This window comes from Chiloscyllium plagiosum, unplaced genomic scaffold (genome assembly GCF_037043375.1).
Source record: "Chiloscyllium plagiosum isolate Xiang-an unplaced genomic scaffold, Cpla_swu_hap1 HiC_scaffold_36, whole genome shotgun sequence".
NCBI lineage: Eukaryota > Metazoa > Chordata > Chondrichthyes > Orectolobiformes > Hemiscylliidae > Chiloscyllium > Chiloscyllium plagiosum.
The window spans coordinates 5,043,474-5,062,861 of NW_028270174.1; the positions used below are offsets into that span (position 1 = coordinate 5,043,474).

Genomic DNA, 19,388 nt, shown 5'->3' on the forward strand with positions numbered 1-19,388 from the left:
TTTGGGCCCCATACCTCAGGATGGATGTACTGGCCCTGGATCGTGTTCAGAGGAGGTTCATGATGTTAGCGCGGATGAAATGATATCAGTCTGAGCCCAGAGTGCGGTTCAACAATCGATAACGTTTATTGCTACAGTAACGCCGGCGGAGACCAACCGAGGTCCGAATCTCGGCTGCTCTGCTGTTCCCGCGCACAGCTACATATTATATACTTTTAGTTGTCAGGATGTGTGGAATTTGAGGATGAATAGGATGATAGTTCCCCATCATCACTGGAGTAGGTGCAAATAGTATGTTTCCTGCCGTCCCAGGAGAGTTGCAGGGCACGCACAATAGGATGCTAATTGGTTTATGTAAAACGGGTCCGGATATTATCTGTTTGTCTCTCTCTGTGAGGGCAGGGGCAAGTACCCCCCTTTATTCCCTTGGGGTGTTGGTGTGTATTGGTCTGTCCGTTCCTGTCTGGTGGATGCCTGTCCTTTGTGTCAGGATGGTTCCGTATCGATGGGTATGGGTGTATTTCAGTCAGTCTCTTAATGTGATTAGGAGATGGGTTTCCATATTAATTAATTCCGGAGTTTTGGTCTATGAGTCATGGGTAGTGTTGGTCTAGTGTGGATTTTATCTGTCCTCTGGCTCGTATCTCCCGGTCACGTGGGCGGACCGGCAGCTGCTGAGTTTTTGTGGGTTTAAAGCTGCGACTGCTGTTTAAAACACAAAATGAATTCTTATAGTTTCCTGATGTAGGCATAGTCCCGTGGCAAATGCGGGGCGGCTATGATGCCCGCTTGCAGTCCCCCCTTTCGGCAAGGGGTTGGACACGTCCACACCCCCGATGCCGATATTTTAAACGTCGGCTCCTCGCCCGGTACATTCCGCCGGCCGTCATGCTGCAGTCTGGGGCCTTTGGATAGTCCCGGGAGAAGGTCACATTAACTCGAGCCCTGTGAGCTCACGGTGCCTGATCGCCCGCCAGGAGTCGATGGCGTGGAGCATGGTCTTCCTGGCCTTTCGTTTTTTGTGCTGGCGGCATGAATGACACGCCAGCAGGAGCCAGGCCAGAGCCAGCAGTAACTGTATGCCTACAATGGTGTGCGAGATGATTCGGATCCAGGGATGGATGTTCACGTTCAGGCCCCAATCCCACACCCTCTGTGCCCACCCCTGGGACTGCAGAGCTGTGTCTGTGTCCTCCTCTAGGTCCTTTACATGCGACTGCAACTGGTGATACAATTTCACTGAGTGTCCTACCCGGGTCCTAAGCTCCCGTAAGACCTCAGCCAAATGTGGGATGGGGGCTTGTTCAGGCTCCTGATATTCCCTGAGGGTGTCCATGAATTTGTCGGTAGTTTGTATGGACTCGGGGTTCCGTCGTCGGACCTCTGAGATGTGAGCTTGCCCAACCGTGACTGGGCGCCTGGGGGTGAAGCAGAACTCGTGCTGGGGAATCGGGCACTGCAGTCCATTATACTAAAATGAGGTTTCAAGAGTGGAGACACAATATCGTCCCCCCCCCCCACCATACCCCGCCCTAGTGAAGTGAGGGCACTGTGGGTTCGATTTCAAGGGTGCAGCCCTGTGTCCGGTTGAACCCGCAGTCCGCTGTTTCACTCCTCCGTAAGGGGTGAGGGCAGATGGTAATCGTCCCTCGCTGCTTGCAGCCTGTATGCGGCACACCGTACACAGCGCCGTTTCGAGATATGGCTATGTGGTGAGCTAATCGATATTTGAGGGAAGCGTTTTCCCGTATGACTCCGATGTTCTCAATGTGAAACAGGGGAAATGGCCCCGACTCTGGGGTGACCACGGGGATCAGGAGGACAATCCCGACTCCTGTCGCCTCACTGACCTCAAAGTCGGGAATCACTGAGTATACTCTGGTCATACCCTTCAGAGTCCGGCTGTCGAGCGGCCCGGAGCGCCCCGCGAGTGAGGCCAGTTTGGCACTGTCGATCCAGTCGGGCACCTCCCCCCTTTGGACCTGGTCAAGATTATGCCGGATCTGGGCTACCATCCACAGGCCATACGCATGGCACAGCTGTCCCTCGTGGATATGGGCCGTGTTTTCTCTTTCCCGGTCTATAAGGCGGTTAATGGTGTGGGCGTGTGTCTCCAGGACTGCAATGCTGTCGAGCTGGGTGTACGCTCCCTCTTCCCCCAGGCGTGCCTGGTCTGCCTGATTTGTGAGAGACCTCTGTAGTAGGTCCCTCGTTACCCCTTTTAGTTGCAGAGCGTACAGAGTGTCTGTACGCTCGGGAGGACCTCCAGCCAGGCGATGTAGAACGCGTCGATCTCGTCGGGCTTGTCCCTTGCAGGAATACAGATGGCGTCGGACGCGTTGAAGGCAACACCGTGGCGGTAGAAGTTGTCATATATTTTGGGGAAGGAAGGCACTAGTCGTAGGGCGAAGAGGAGAGCAGGGAGGAGAGCGGTGCACCGGTGAAGCATGATCTGTGGGAAGAGAGGGAGAGAGGCACCCTTACCAAGGGTGTAGGGTTAGTGTGTGTAGGAGCAGGTCTCCCTGGAACCGGTCCACCCGTTGCACTGTAAGGAGAAAGAAGGGCGGTTAGAGTCAAGTCAAAGGTGGGGGGGAGTGTCTGTCCGGTCGGGGTTTAAGGGTAGGGTTTCCACCTGCCCTTTCCCTTCATGTCGACACAGGCGCACGTGTCGCTGGTGAGGATGATTTCGTGCGGTCCCAGCCACTGGGGGGCGAAGCCGGGCCGGTCAGGGGCGGCCCTGACCAGGACTTTGTCCCCAACGCCGGGAAGGGGTTGGGCGGGCAGATGTGGTTGCAGTTTTGTCTGGTCCCTGATGTCCTGCTGGTCGCGCGCAGTTTGTCTAAGGGCCCGCAGCTGCTTGTCCAGCTGCCTGATATAGCACGTCATCCTGTCCCTCAGGGGGGCCATGTCTTCCCCTCCCGACCGTGACGTTCTCTGGTAGTCGCATGGCCCTCCCCGTCATGAGCTCGAAGGGAGTGAGGCCAGTGGAGCGGCCTGGGGTGGCCCTTAAGCGCATCAGTACGCAGGGCAGAACGTCCACCCAGCCCTGCCCTGTTTCGGCGATCGCCTTTGCAATCGCAGCTTTGAGGGTCCGGTTCATGCGCCCGACCATCCCGGAGCTCTGGGGATGGAACGGAACGTGGAAGCGCTGTCTGATGCCTAGGAGGCGGCAGGCCAGTTTCATAGCGCGTCCGGTGAAGTGCGTGCCCTGGTCTGAGTCTAAACATTTTGAATTGACCTGCAGGGTCCAAGGCTTTTTACAAAGTGAAAGGTTAGGGTTTCTTCCACTCTTTGTGTGAAGAAATGATTCCTGACATTATCCTTTTATTGTCTGGCTTTAATTTTACACAGTCTTGCTCTTGATTCTCCTGCCAGAGGAAATCGTTTCTCTCTGTCTGCCCTTTCAACTCTTTTAGTTATCTTAAACAATCCAATTAAATCATCCTTCATCACCTTCATTGTATGGAGTATTTGGGTCTAATCAATGTGGAATTCATGCTCAAATTCTAATTGTTCTGTCATATTTTTGCCAATAGTCTTTCTTTCCAGCAGCTTCCTGGACATTATCTCCCCAGCTCAAGTTAAGCAAATCTTGCAGCCTCATTTTAAATCCTTAAAAATTTGGCCTTTCCAATTTGAGCATGAGGTTCCATCTGCATTCCCACAAGGTAAACATAGAAATTTGTTCTTGTTAACTTTGCTATTTGGCTTCCTCTTCGATTCTGGCAGATTAACTTGTGAACTTCTGGGATATCTTTTGGAAAGCCAATAACCCAGTCCTACTCTGTCAAGGTCAATCTCCATGGCAGCATGAATCATATGAGTCTTCTTGTATCCAGCCAGATAGAAACGTTCATTAGTTAACCTTTAGTTTCCAACTATTGGACTCAAGTAACTAATTTAAAGCAAAAAGAAATTATAGTCTGGCATTCTCAATACCTGAGACTTGGAGACTAACAGTCTATTCACTTTTAACACAATCTACCATTGTCTACAAGTGTGAATTCCTCATTCCTGAAGAAGGGCCTGTGCCCGAAACGTCGAATCTCCTGTTCCCTGGATGCTGCCTGACCTGCTGTGCTGTTCCAGCAATAAAGTTTCAACTACAAGTGTGAATACCTTCCCACGAAAACAACTAAGGGACAACTTTAATCTTAACAATCCAGTTTGCTGTCGGTGAAATTCAAATCTGCCTCCATGTTACCCTAATTTACTGACAGCCCCAAAATGTAACCATCTTGTAAAAATAATTGTCTGGTAGTACTGAACTTAAAACATGTCTAAAAAGAGACATGTGGTTGAAGCTTTTAGGCTTGCACTCATCAGGATTGAAATGAAGCATAGCCTTAATAAGTTTCTTATTCTTGTCAGCTATAAAACGGGTAAGGGAACCCTCTTGCCCCCAATCTAGGTCTTCGGCCGCGTTCCCACCTATGGTAGGGGCGCAGCGGGTGTAACTTAACAGAAGCTAATTTAAAGTAAAGCTAGCAGGCGTGCTAAGGGATGGTGCTGGCACTGGCTTATTAATCTCCCAGTTGGGGAGCCCACTCCCTGTAAGTCGAACCCTAGCCCCGCGGGTCAACCTGGGCAGGGGGGGGGATAGTTACCGACGGGGCGCGTGTCGATTCCTGAGCGCGCAACCCCAGGTTTCCGTGAGTCTCTCTCTCACCGCCTGACGTTCAGCGGCCGTGTGTACCCCATAAACACTGAATCAGGGGCCCGAGTGCAAAGGGGGGGCGTGAAGTCAGACCTAACCGCGCCTGATCCTACAGAGGCCAATACCTCGGGACCGCAAGGTCAATGGGCAGAGTGTATAACCGGCGGTTGGCCCAAAGGCCCCGCGTCTCGGGCTGGTTTGGAGGACTTCCCTTCTTGTAGCGCGCGCGTAGACCTCCCAGCCTCTACCGCGTACGCAAGGAAGGCGCGAAAACCGGGCTCAACGTACAATGGGGTCCCCTAACTCCCACTGCAGAGGTCAACCAGGAAAGCTTGTTTGTCCGGTTTTTAAACAGGGGGGGTCCATCTGTCGGTGTCTCGTACCTAAAGTCGTCGGTCCAAGGATAGTCCGTCACATTGACAATAAACGACAATAATAATAATCACGCACACTGGGAGGCTGGGAGGTCTACGCGCGCTACAAGAAGGGAAGTCCTCCAAACCAGCCCGAGACACGGGGCCTTTGGGCCAACCGGCAGTTATACACTCTGCCCATTGACCTCGCGGTCCCGAGGTATTGGCCTCTGTAGGATCAGGCGCGGTTAGGTCTGACTTCACGCCCCCCCCCCCCCCCCCACTGCACTCGGGCCCCTGGTTCACGCCCAGTGTTTGTGGGGTACACACGGCCGCTGAACGTCAGGCGGTGAGAGAGAGACTCACGGAAACCCGGGGTTGCGCGCTCAGGAATCGACACGCGCCCCGTCTGTAACTATCCCCCCCCCGCCCAGGTTGACCCGTGGGGCTAGGGGCGCGTGTCGATGCCTGTCCTTTGTGTCAAGGTGGTTCCATATCGATGGGTATGGATGTGTTTCAGTCAGTCTCTTGATGTGATTAGGAGATGGGTTTCCATATTAATTAATTCTGGAGTTTTGGTCTATGAGTCATGGATAGTGTTGGTCTAGTGTGGATTTGGTCTGTCCTCTGTCTCCTATCTCCCGGTCATGTGGGCGGACCGGCAGCTGCTGAGTTCTGTGGGTTTAAAGCTGCGACTGCTGTTAAAACACAAAATGAATTCCTATAGTTTCCTGATGTAGGCATAGTCCCGTGGCAAAAGCAGGGCGGCTCTGATGCCCGCTTGCAATGAGAATGGTCCCAGGAATGAAAAGCTTAACATATGAGGAACGTTTGAGGACTCTGGGTCTGTACTCGATAGAGTTTAGAAGGATGAGGGAGGATCTAATTGAAATTTACGGAATACTGAATGGCCTGGACAGAGTAGATGTTGGGAAGATGTTTCCATTGGTAGGAGAGTGAGACCCGAGGGCACATCCTTAGAGTAAAAGGAAGACCTTTTAAAATAGAGTTAAGGAGCAACTTCTTCAGCCAGAGAATGGTGAAACTATGGAATTCACTGCCGCAGAAGACTGTGGAGGCCGGGGAATTGAGTATATTTAAGATAAAGATAGATAGCTTCTTGATTATTAAGGAGATCAAGGCTTACAGGGGAAAAGCAGGAGAATGGGTTTGAGAAACTTATCAGCCATGATTGAACGTGGAGCAAACTCGATGGGCTGAATGGCCTAATTTCTGCTCCTATGCGGTCTTATGGTCTTCTAACTTACTTTAATGGAGGTTGCTGCTACAAGGTAACATGCAAATTATGAAGAGAGAGGACAAAGGGTGGAGCCCTGATTACAGCAAAGGTGACGCTATGTACATTGGAGAAGCATCACTGGGTAAGACTGAAGACCTGAAAGGGCATTATGATAAAGGTGAATATTAGGGGAGAGCTACTGGGAACAGTGAAATGTTTAATGTTATTGAAAGCATTAGAGAGGTTGAGAAGAAAAGTGCTGTGCATCGGATGCCTCTCGGATTGGAGGTGCTAGGTGTTAAATTTTGGGATAGTCGAGAGACTTGTACTGTCAGTGCTGCGTGAGCTTGAGGTGCTCCTTGTGGAAACTTTTCCTGACCTGGCCTAGACTTAGAGTGATAGAGGTGTACAGCATGGAAACAGACACTTCAGTCCAACCCATCCATGCCGACCAGATATCCCAACCCAATCTAGTCCCACACCTAGAGAGTGTGGCTGAACAAAGAAGCCTTGAGTGCAGGTTCATAGCTCCTTGAGAGTGGAGTCGCAGGTAGATAGGATAGTGAAGAAGGCGTTTGGTATGCTTTCCTTTATTGGTCAGAGTATTGAGTACAGGAGTTGGGAGGTCATGTTGCAGCTGTACAGGACATTTGTTAGGCTATTGTTGGAATATTGTGTGCAATTCTGGTCTCCTTCCTATCAGAAAGATGTTGTGAAACTTGAAAGTGTTCAGAAAAGATTTACAAGGATGTTGCCAGGGTTGGAGGATTTGAGCTATAGGGAGAGACTGAATAGGCTGGGGCTGTTTTCCCTGGAGCATTGGAGGCTGAGGGGGTTTACAAAATTATGAGGGGCATGGATAGGGTAAATAGACAAAGTCTTTTCCCTGGGGTCGGGGAGTCCTGAACTAGAGGGCATAGGTTTAGGGTGAGAGGGGAAAGATATAAAAGAGACTTACGGGGCAACTTTTTCACACAGAGGGTGGTACGTGTATGGAATGAGCTGTCAGAGGAAGTGGATTCTGGATTAATGGTGCTGGAAGAGCACCACATCTGATGAAGGGCTTTTGCCCGAAACGTCGATTTCGAAGCTCCTTGGATGCTGCCTGAACTGCTGTGCTCTTCCAGCACCACTAATCCAGAATCTGGTTTCTAGCATCTGTAGTCATTGTTTTTACCCTGTCAGAGGAAGTGGTGTTGGCTGCTACAATTGCAACATCTAAGAGGCACACTTGACTTGATTTTCAGTAAGATAGATTGAAGCAATGGAGGAAGGGAGGTCCATTATTACATTTTTCAAATGCCAAATCACCTTCAACACACTGAGCCAATCAGTGTCTTTGAAATGGCTGCTTGCATTGATTCCAGCATTCATAACAAGAATGAAGATAATTCAGGAAATTCCACATCGGTGGTCACACCTGAAGGATTGCACTGCCATGAGTGATGGATTGATTTTACATAACTTATATAATTTAGCTACCCTCAAATCACTGTGTATTTTTTATTTGTTCATAAAATGTGGATATCACTTTGAGACCAGCATTTATTACCTATCCCTGATTGCCCTGGAGAAAGTTGTGATGGGCTTCTTGAACCACATCAGTCCTTGGGATGTAGGGAAATCTACCATGTTGTTGGAGAGGATTTCCTACTGAATTAAAACTGCTTTAGTTTTGTTATCAGCATACTCTGCTGGAATTCCAGTCACGAGCTCTGTTTGCTGTAGTTTGTAGAGAAGTTTCAAGTATATACTGCGTGTGAGAGATATTGCTCTATGGGCTAGGCAGGGAGTGAATCGACAGACTCTTATCTCCCAGAAAAGTATTCAACCAAATGAAAATGACAGTGCAACCAGGAAACAAGTCTCCAAAATGAGTTTAAACTGAACTTTAGTGGAAAGAGTATTAGCATGGTGAGCATTAGTGTGCTGTTTCGAAAGGTGAGTTTCATCCCCTCTGCTTACCCTGACTCCTCTTCCTGTAACTGCTGGCCTGCTTCCACCCCATTGGCTGAAATGGTGGCATCAATAGGTATGATATGGAAACTAGCAATTCAGGCTAATAAAGCAGTAACTTTGGATCAGCAAGTTTGATGTGAAATATCTAAATAAGAAAGATCTTTCATTGATTTTAACACCCCCACCCTCTCACCCTTATTTAAAAGAGCACTGACTGGTTTTAATATATCAGATCCACTCCCTGTCTTATTTGACTTTACTTGTCAGCATTTTAAAATTCCGATGGTACTATGCAAAATAGTGAGGAGAACTGTTACTGAATAAAATGGTGATGTTCCTACAGTGAAGTGACGCACTTTAATGGCATTTACATTCAGCATTCTGTATTTCTCACACACAATTTAAAAAGTTTAATTAATGCTTTGTTACATCATTTCTTCAATTGTGGACCCTAGTATCTGTACAATGGGGACTATGCTTCTGTGCACTCTATTTTTCTTACTAATTAAAAATTAAATTGGCAGTCGAGCCAGAGAATCTATATGTTTTCTGGTTAGGTTAGAGATTACCTACAGTGTGGAAACAGGCCCTTCGGCCCAACAAGTCCACACTAACCCTCCGAAGAGTGACCCACCCAGACCCATTCCCCATATTTACCCTGACTAATGCACCTCACACAATGGGCAATTTAGCATGGCCGATTCACCTAACCTGCACATTTTTGGACTGTGCCACCATTCAGTGCTCAGTTGGACCTGGAGGATGGAAAAGGCAGGAACTGAGAGTTCAATAGTTGCCCTAAGCCCTCTACTAAGATAGAAAAGTGTTAATATGCAGGGGGTCCTGCCTAATACTATTCATTTGGGCGGCACGGTGGCACAGTGGTTAGCACTGCTGCCTCACAGCGCCAGAGACCCGGGTTCAATTCCCGCGTCAGGCGACTGTCTGTGTGGAGTTTGCACGTTCTCCCGTGTCTGTGTGGGTTTCCTCCAGGTGCTCCGGTTTCCTCCTATAGTACAAAAATGTGCAGGTCAGGTGAATTGGCCATGCTAAATTGCCCGTAGTGTTAGGTAAGGGGTAAATGTAGGGGTATGGGTGGGTTGCGCTTCGGCGGGGCGGTGTGGACTTGTTGGGCCGAAGGGCCTGTTTCCACACTGTAAGTAATCTAATCTAATTTCTGTGGAGGACTTAGGAGCACGAGTAGATCATTCAATCCTTGGAGCCGTTTCTGTTTTTCGAATGTATTGTCATCAAGCATAGATGGGGGTCAGAATCAGTTGCAGTATATCCAGACTTCTTGCATGACTTGGGCACAGTATCTCGCTCCTTGTGTAAGATACCAAAGGGCAACATGCATGATTGGGCTATCTATCCTGCGCAGATGTTAATTTATTTTATCCATCCATAAGATGTGGATGTTGCCAGCAATGCCAAGTCCTAATTTAGCTGCGGAGGAGAAAGTGAGGGACTGCAGATGCTGGAGATCAGAGTCAAGAGTGTGCTGCTGTAAAAGCACAGCAGGTCAGGCAGCATCCTAGAAGTAGGTGAATCGACGTTTTGGGCGTAAGCCCTTCATCCAGAACCACACTCTCGACCCTAATTTAACTACCCCTTGAGAGCATTATGGTTGACTCTTGATTCAATGTAGATTTACACGTAGGCCAGTGTGGGTAAGGATGCTGTATTTCCTAATTGAAAGAAAATTAATGAATCGTATCAATTTTTTTGACAACCAATGATTATATCATAGTTACCATTACTGACGCTAGCTTTATAATGGATAAAGCTATCTATTGTAGTTTTATCTATTATAAAGATCCCTGGAGCATTAGCCTGCAACGCCAAATTTCTAGTCCAGTGACGATACCACTATATCACCTGAAACACCTTCCCTAAAGGTGTTTCCTTCCCTTAGTGGGCGGCATGGTGGCACAGTTAGCACTGCTGCCTCACAGCGCCAGAGACCTGGGTTCAATTCCCGCCTCAGGTGACTGTCTGTGTGGAGTTTGCACATTCTCCCTGTGTCTGCATGGGTTTCCTCCGGGTGCTCCAGTTTCCTCCCACAGTCCAAAAATGTGCAGATTAGGTGGGTTGGCCATGCTAAATTGCCTAAATTGCCTGAAGGGGTAAATGTAAGGGAATGGGTCTGGGTGGGTTGCGCTTCGGCAGGTCGGTGTGGACTTGTTTGGCCGAAGGGCCTGTTTCCATACTGTAAGTAATCTAATCTAATCTAAAAGCATCAAGAAAACAGATGCCCACCACTGCCTTACTTCTCAAAGGCGCCTAGGGCTGGCCAATAACTGTTAGACTTGGCAGCAACACCCACATTTAATGAATAAAAAAAAACAATTGGATCATGTATTCTTGAAATGTTTTATTGTTCTAACAAACTCTACTCTTAATTAGGTGATGGTTTCACTTGTCCTGGGACTGATTGTGGGAGCCATATTTTTTGGAGTACAAAATGATATGACGGGTATTCAGAACAGGTTGGTATAACTTGAGAGATCAACTTAAAAACTTAACTGAAAACTCTAAATTCCAAAGGAGAACATGCTAGTTGACATGACAACATAAATTACACTTATGCAGTGGCCCACCACATCTTGAAACTGAGCTACTATTTCAGTTCTTTTGTTTGTCAATCATGAATACAATCAAAAAATGATCACTTCAATTAATGGCAATTTTGTGAAAAATACAAACTTAGAAATGCGAACTTCATTGTGAAAATTGTATAAATTCTTGAGGTATGCTTGCAAGGAATGCCAGTCAATCCAGATTATAGCAAATTGTTCAGAGTATGGTGAATTGTAGAATGAGATGAAGACAGCACCATTGGTATGGGTCAGGTAGTTAATGATGTATATTTGGTAAAAGATAGTCATAAAACCCACTAGGCATCATGGTAAGAAATTATCCATAAAACCTGACGAAGTGGGGGGTAGGGGCAGCCGAAGAAATTTAAGATAGACAGGCAGGAGGCAGGAAGAACACAGCAAGCCAGGTAGCATCAGGAAATGGAGAGGTCGACGTTTCAGAAGAGTCAGTCCTTGGTGTGTTAATACCACAGTTGACAATGTATAGCACTGGGAATTGATATCACAAGCACATTATGAAACCATATATATATATTTGTACTCATTTCAACTCTGAGTATGCATCTTTAGTTATTTACTAACAGTGCTGGTTCATAAATTTGAGACTTATTGTGACAAAATGTCTGGCTGCTAAGTAATAATTGGAAATCTGTACAATGTACAGTACTGTTAATCATTTGATAATGCTTTTAGATTGGATTTTAAATCTTAGATTATTTATCTTTTGAGGTATTCCTAACCTTAGTAATATTAGACTTTGAAAATCAATTTGATCTTAATCAAAGACCTTTCTTGCAATAATGTTCTGTTTATCTGTCCAATTTTTGTATGACATTTTGCTACATAGTTTAATATCTAGAGCTCCCCCTAATTGTAAAACATTGACAATGTATTTATTTGAAAACAGTTCTATAGGCAGGAATATTCAGCTGTTTTTATATTTGCTGTTCACCCTCTCATCTTCAGTTGAATATTTCAAATCTCTCCTGGTCTCCTGCATCCTCCTCAGGCTTTAACTGACACCACATTCCTGCTGTATTGATCCTAACTGGCATCAATTATTGTTCACTGATCATCCATGGGATCACTGGATTCTCTAATCCTAACCTTATCACTTGGTCCAAAAGTTCTTATCCTCATTTCCAACAGGCTCCTCCTTTGAATTCACTCCTTACAACCTATCCCTTGGACCAAGCTTTTGATCACATGTCCCAATGTCTCTTTAAGGGGCCACAGTTAAATCTTATCTGATAATTGTTGCTAGACATCTTGCAGTACTGTAGTAGGTTAAGGTTGAACAAATGCAGTAATTGCATTGGGAAAATCTGGAATAAGTAACGTTTGGTAATGACTTCTTTTTTCTTACAGAGCAGGTGCATTTTTCTTCCTGACCACCAATCAGTGTTTCAGTAGCCTGTCTGTTATCGAGCTCTTTGTTATAGAAAAGAAGATTTTCATGTAAGTGATAACTTTGACTTTCCTGTATTAATGCTAAATCTGAAATGTTTGTCTATAATTAGAATTGTGAGTTAGAATAGTTTGCTTGCAGCAAACATTTTTGAGTTGAAACAACCAGCAATAGCTCAAATAGATACTCCGATACAGTGTGGGAATTGGATGTTGCCTATTGGGTGCTTTGTGATTGAGGAGAATTTAATATGGGGAGGGTGCCCAGGCCAGCACCTTCCCACCCACACCCAATCACACACCTGTAACACAGAGGAAACGGTGCCAAATTCATCAGCCTGCCTACTGCGCGGAAATGAATGTAAAGCTCGATTGATCCCAATAGTAAGCTGTCCACGTCATAATATGGATAGCATGGGTGTCAGGCTGGTGGAAGTGAGACACTCAATGTTTTAAAAATGCTTAACACTGTGGGAAAGAGAAGAGGTGCTATCACTGGAGGGTGCCCATTGACCACTGGGGGCACCAGTCCCAAGAAGATAGCAAGCCAACTATTTCCTTCCATTCACCCGTTCTTTAAAACACACCCTGTCAATACTCTTGACCCCTTCTCCCTAAGTTGCCAAAATTTCCCAGTCCAAAACCCCAAAACAACAGTGCCCACTATCCAGCTTAACTCCTAATTGACAGTTCTGAAGGGCGGGACTTGGCGACAAGCGTGACTCTGAGCTTGCCCCGCCATCAGCAGTATGTTATTAGCTGCGAGGTTGGTTTCCAACAGGCCAGTCTGTTGAGTGCTTGAGGCACACCTGACAGGCAAACACTTGCTTGTGGGCTCTGGAGAGTGAAAGGAAGTGTGGAGAGGTTCTGTCTTGATCAAAGGCATTCAGTGCCTAATCAGTACATCCAAAATTAGGAAGGCAACTGAGAACCAGTTCCTTAATGCCGAACAACCTCCTCCATGATTTTTCACCCTTCAACACCCATATCCACTACCTCTCACAATCATTCACTTGAGGCCTAAGATTAACACTTTTAGTGATTGCCCTTAGCAGTGATGTTGCCATTTAATAGACCTGCAAGGCTCTGTTTGATAGTAGCTCTCGACAGATGGGACTTGTGCCACCATGATTCTTGATCCTGGGGATGGCCTTCAACTGCCCAGTTAAGAGCCTGATGGGAACTTAATATTGCAGACATTCCCTAAAAGAAGCAACTTAGGGTCTCCCAAGTTTTCCAGTCAGTGAGCTACGCCTTCATCTCCTCCATTAATTTCCGTTCAGAGAAACTGTTTCCTTGGCGCTTGAGGGGAGTAGGTGGTAAAGATGGTGTTTTGCTATGTCCAATCCTGACTAATCATAATGTTATGGTGATTTTATTTTCCTCACAGACACGAATATATCAGTGGCTATTACAGAGTGCATGCATACTTCATAGCAAAGTTACTTGTTGACCTGATTCCTATGAGAGTAGCACCAGCCACTGTACTTACAATCACAACCTACTTCTTGATAGGTGAGTTGCGATGCTGCAAGGGCAAAATAATTCTAGAAAGCAGAAAGTGAACATGGAATCAGTACATTTTTCACCATTAACAAATGGCCAAACATTAAGGAGTGATCTAATTGAGATTTGCTTTTCTGTGGATTCCTGTCGTTCAAAGATAAACTATCAATATTGAAGGTGCTGGTCTCCTTCCTATCGGAAAGATGTTATGAAACTTGAAAGGGTTCAGAAAAGATTTACAAGGATGTTGCCAGGGGTGGAGGATTTAAGCAATAGGGAGAGGTTAAATAGGCTGGGGCTGTTTTCCCTGGAGCATTGGAGGCTGAGGGGTGAACTTAGAGGTTTACAAAATCATGAGGGGCATGGATAGGATAAATAGACAAAGTCTTTTCTCTGGGCTGGGGGAGTCCAGAACTAGAGGGCATAGGTTTAGGGTGAGAGGGGAAAGATAATAAAATAGACCTAAGGGGCAACTTTTTCACGCAGAGGGTGGTGTGCATATGGAATGAGCTGCCAGAGGAAGTGGTGGAGGCTGGTACAATTGCAACATTTAAGAGGCATTTGGATGGGTATATGAATAGGAAGGGTTTGGAGGGATATGGGCCGGATGCTGGCAGGTGGGGCTAGATTGGTTTGCGATATCTGGTCGGCATGGACGGGTTGGACTGAAGGGTCTGTTTCCGTGCTGTACATTTCTATGACTCTATGACTCTTTGAAGTTGTAATCTATTAAGACATTTTAGATGGTTAAAGGATTTGAGAGGGTCGATAGAGAAAAAATTATTTCCTTTGGTAGGCAGTCTGGAATAAGGGGTCAGAACTTTTAAAATTAGAAGCAAACAATTTGGGACAGTGACAGGAAGCACTTGCTCACGTGAAAGTGAGTGGAAATCAGTAACTTATCCCCTCCTAATAAAAAGTTGTTAATGCTGGCTCACTTGGAAATTTTGAAACTAAAGTTAATATATTTATTAGACAAGGGTACTAAGGGATTCAGAATTAATCCAGACAGACAGTGTTGAGATGTAGATTAGTAATGACTTAATTGAATGGCAGGATAGGAAGCAGAATGACTTTGTCCTACAGGTATTAGATTTTTTTTGTTAAATAAAATAAACCTGTTTTGACATGATACACCATGGTTCTGGGATAGATGGGGTCTTGAGCCTGGAATTGCTGGCCCAGAGCTAGGGACCCTACCACTGTGATGCAAGACCTCTCCGAAAGTGTTCTGGGCACGTTTCATCTCGTGAACATTTGCTGACTCCAACAAGAATTGAACATGCAAACTTTGTATCAGACTCTGATCATCTAGCTAACCAACCAATATAATTATTTTAATCACCCTTGTTGGAGATGTCATGACACATCTCCAGGGTAAGTAAGTGTTGAACACAGATCTTCTACCCAAAGCTGGAATGCAAAACAAAATCTCAATCCTGCTGTTACACTGTGTTGACATTCCAGCATTAAATGAGCAGCCAAACCTGTGGCAGTGGGTGCATCATTCACATGTAAAAGACCTGAGCCTAGTCTAAGACTAACCAGAAATTAACTAAATTAATGTTTGTTTAAAATTACTGTTGTCAAACATATCAAGCTCAAAAGGCCAGATAACACGGTATTTAATAGTTTCATAAAAATATCGCTCAACATTAGTTTAATGCCATAATTAGAAAACTGAACAGTTCTTTTGCTATTGTCAACTAGATTAGTACAAAGCTAGATCTAATCTCTGGTCATTGCTCAATATCTGGATGACTCCTGGTTTGGGGTTGTTTCAAAAGTAATCATTAAATGTACACTAGTAACAACATTGAAAAATATGAATGTGCTTGGTATTAAATCCCATGATATAAACAATTTTTGAAGGAAATATTCCATAAAATAAAATTTAAACAAATTTAGTTAAAGAATATTTAAAGCATGAATTCAGAAAGTTTCAAGCATGTCGACCTGTCTAATAGATAAAAAAATAAATTAAGTCTGTTTTGATTAAAAATGGTTCAGAGCCTACAAAGAAGGCTACCAAAATCTACGTCACTGAAATATAATGGAGATAGAATGTGATGCAGCACTGTGCTGTGATTATGGACTAACAGCTTTTGTGAAATATATTTGAGTGACACTGTTTTTGAAATTAGACTACACATTTTATTTTTCAGGATTCAAGCTGCAGCCTGGAGCCTTTTTCATCCTATTGTTGACATTAGCCCTAGTGGCCATTACAGCTGCATCTCTGGGATTGGCTGTTGCGACTGGACAGAGTATTATAGCAATTGCCAACCTGATGATTACTGTTATTTTTGTTCTCATGATCGTATGTTGAATATATTGCATTTTTATTTACACTGACATCTCCAAATCTCTCCCTACTTTTATCATCTGCACCGGCCCTATAATCCACCCAAATATCTTTGCTCTCCCAGTTCTGGGCTATTAAGCATTCCTCATCATCAGAATTTCACTATTCATTATTGTTCCTTCAGTTGCATATGTCTCAAGCTCTTAAAGATAACCTCTCTTTCCTCTTCTTTAAATGGTCCTTAATCAAAAAACTCACTCTGATCAAGTTCCTGGTCATCTGTCCTAATTTCCTGTTTTGTGGCTCAGTGTCAAATTTTGAGAAGGGTATTCTGAAAGGAGAGTTGTTGCATAATGTCCACCAGTGTTTTTCTTTTGTTATGTAGGTGTTTCCCATTTGATGGCATGACTCATATAGAAACATTGAACCAATAAATAGCCAACTAGAATGAAAAAGCAGTATCAAACCACAACTCTAATGCCAAATTATACACCATTGTTCACACAAAAGTAGCCCAGATATGAGTTGACGTCCTGAATATACAGGACACCATTCTCATTGGCTATTACTGGATTACAATCTCACATTACAACTATACCTGTGACCTAATGCAATTTTTAACTCCTGGGAAGTGGGTGCCGCAGTCCGTCTCTCGTTCTCCTTGAGAAGGTGATGATGAGCTCCCTTCTCGAATTGCTGCAGTCCATTTGTCCAGATCCAAAATGAAGTGGGGCAGGGAGGGTTCCAGGATTTAGACTCAGTAATACTGAAAGAATGGTGATATATTTCCAACACAAAGATAGAAGTTGCTGGAAAAGCTCAGCAGGTCTGGCAGCATCTGTGAAGAGAAATCAGCGTTAACGTTTTGGGTCCGGTGACCGTTCTGTGGAAGGGTCACTGGACCCTGAACGTTAACGCTGATTTCTCTTCACATGCTGCCAGACCTGATGAGCTTTTCCAGCAACTTTTGTTTTGTTACTAATTTACAGGATCTGCTGTTCTTTCGGTTTTTATTGATGATATATTTCCAAGTCAGGATGGTGTGTGGCTTGGGGGAGAATTTGTAGAAGAATTAATTAGTAACTCAGTTTTAATTATTTTTCTCTCTCGAGTAATAGTAGAGTGTTTATTTAAATCATCATTTCATAGTGATTATGTTTTGATTACAAAGTCTACCTCAGTGACAGCCAACATGGTTGAAATCTTGGGGTTGTGTCTTTCTGATAACTATTTGTAATTGTCTCTAGCTTTTCTCTGGCCTCCTGGTGAACTTGCCGAGTGTGGTAAACTGGTTGAATTGGCTAAAGTATTTCAGTATCCCACGTTATGGCTTGACCGTAAGTATCATGAAATTACCACCTTAATAGAAGAATGGGTGTTTGGAAATACAGTCATGCAACACAAGAGGCTATTCAGTCCATTGTGCCTATTCTAGCTTTTTGAAAGAGCTTTCAAATTAGTCTTACTCCTTTGCTTTCTCATCCCAGAGCCTTACAATATTTTTTTTCCTTTTCCATATTTGCATTGAAAGCTACTATTGAATCTGCTGCCTCCACTTGTTCAGGCAGTACATTCCAGATCACAACAATTCACTGCTTTTACAAAAAGTCCTCCTCCTCTCCACCCTGGAACTTTTTGCAAGTGAACTTAAATCATTGCCCTTCAGTTATTGGCCCCCTTGGAAGTGAAAATTCCTGTTAAAATTACTCATAACCTTCTCTGCTCTAAGGCTCCTCATCATTCTTTCCACATCACTGAAGTCTCTCACTTTTGCATTTCCTGTGCATCTTTCCCAAAGCCTATGGATCCATTCGAAAGTACAATGGCCAGAATTGAACATAATACTCTATCTGAGGTCTATCCAGTGATCTGTAGAAGTTCAGCATAACTTTTGCCTGTATTCAAAAAAATCCCATGTTTCTTTTAACTAAGATATCAGTATGTGAATTCCCCCCTAGTTTCTGCATCTGTTCTTAAAATTCCATTCATATACAGTCATCGAGATGTACAGCACGGAAACAGACCCTTCGGTCCAACCCGTCCATGCCGACCAGATATCCCAGCCCAATCTAGTCACACCTGCCAGCACCCGGTCCATATCCCTCCAAACCCTTCCTATTCATATACCCATCCAGATGCCTCTTAAACGTGCAATTGTACCAGCCTCCACCACATCCTCTGGCAGCTCATTCCATACACACACCACCCTCTGTGTGAAAAAGTTGCCTCTTAGGTCTATTTTATATCTTTCCCCTCTCACCCTAAACTTATGCCCTCGAGTTCTGGACTCCCCGACCCCAGGGAAAAGACTTTGTGTATTTATCCTATCCATGCCCTTCATAATTTTGTAAACCTCTATAAGGTCACCCCTCAGCCTCCAATGCTCCAGGGAAAACAGCCCCAGCCTGTTCAGCCTCTCCCCGTAGCTCAAAGCCTCCAGCCCTGGCAACATCCTTGTAAATCTTTTCTGAACCCTTTCAATTCTTCCTTCTAAAACTAATTACTTTACACTTCTATTAATTACTTTGTACCTGCCATTTGTTTGCACATTTCACTAAGTGTGTCCAGTGTTGTCTTGAGCCTTTGGTTTGGAAAAAAAAATCACTGGTTTCGCCTCAACTGGAGTAATGTTGGGAGCTGCACTTTGAAAGATGTGAACACTTAGGATGCAGAAAAGGTTAATGAAAATGGTTCCAGTGAAGAGAGATGTAACTTAAATCTCAAAATTCCTGATTTGTCCAATACCTCCATACAATACATTATAGAATAAGATTCTGTTACCTTTGATGCTCATTAAAGCTCTGATGAGGAACTGAACCAACAGGAAGGTTGAAAGTGACAGTTCCCATGCTGTGGTGCAGATTATTGGCTCATTGGCAATTGGCATATCCAAATTAGCCTAAATTTTAAGAAATCCTTAGAGTTTAATTTAGAAGCTAAATGTATAATTGTTGTTTTCCTGAGGGCAGAGAAAATGGAGAGATGATGAATGCGTTCTGAGTCATGAACAGCTTTGCTTAATAAGGAGTTTCCACTGTCAGCTAACCAGAGCTACGGATCTACAGTTATTCATAAAAGATGTAGAGGGGAAGTAAGAGATTTATTTTTAACACAATATTCTTGCTAGCAGGAATGCTGCAGCCAAAAGGGATATTTACAGAAGACAGTTGGATAAATGAAAACATTTTTATAGCTGTAGGGAAGAGCAGGGAAGTGGAGCTAATTGGGACAGCTCTTTCATGGAGCTGGTAGACACAGGGGCCAAGAATCAATCCTGTGACCTCCAAATGAACTTTGAAGAAGTGCTCTATATTATGAGTAGCCTAAATATACTCAGTACCTGGCTTGTGTGCTTTATTTT

At 44.7% G+C, this 19,388-nt stretch overlaps 1 protein-coding gene across 2 annotated transcripts in view; it reads left to right on the top strand.

Annotated features, from left to right (window-relative positions):
* The window catches only part of abcg2a (ATP-binding cassette, sub-family G (WHITE), member 2a), an 85,072-nt gene that overhangs the window by 51,800 nt on the left and 13,884 nt on the right, over window positions 1–19,388 (top strand). For both annotated transcript variants that reach the window (XM_087979899.1, XM_043674466.2), the window contains exons 10-14: window positions 10,616–10,698; window positions 12,178–12,267; window positions 13,607–13,731; window positions 15,888–16,042; window positions 17,275–17,364. In XM_087979899.1, the coding sequence (XP_087836025.1) occupies window positions 10,616–10,698; window positions 12,178–12,267; window positions 13,607–13,731; window positions 15,888–16,042; window positions 17,275–17,364 (543 nt within the window). The remainder of the gene's footprint in view (window positions 1–10,615; window positions 10,699–12,177; window positions 12,268–13,606; window positions 13,732–15,887; window positions 16,043–17,274; window positions 17,365–19,388) is intronic.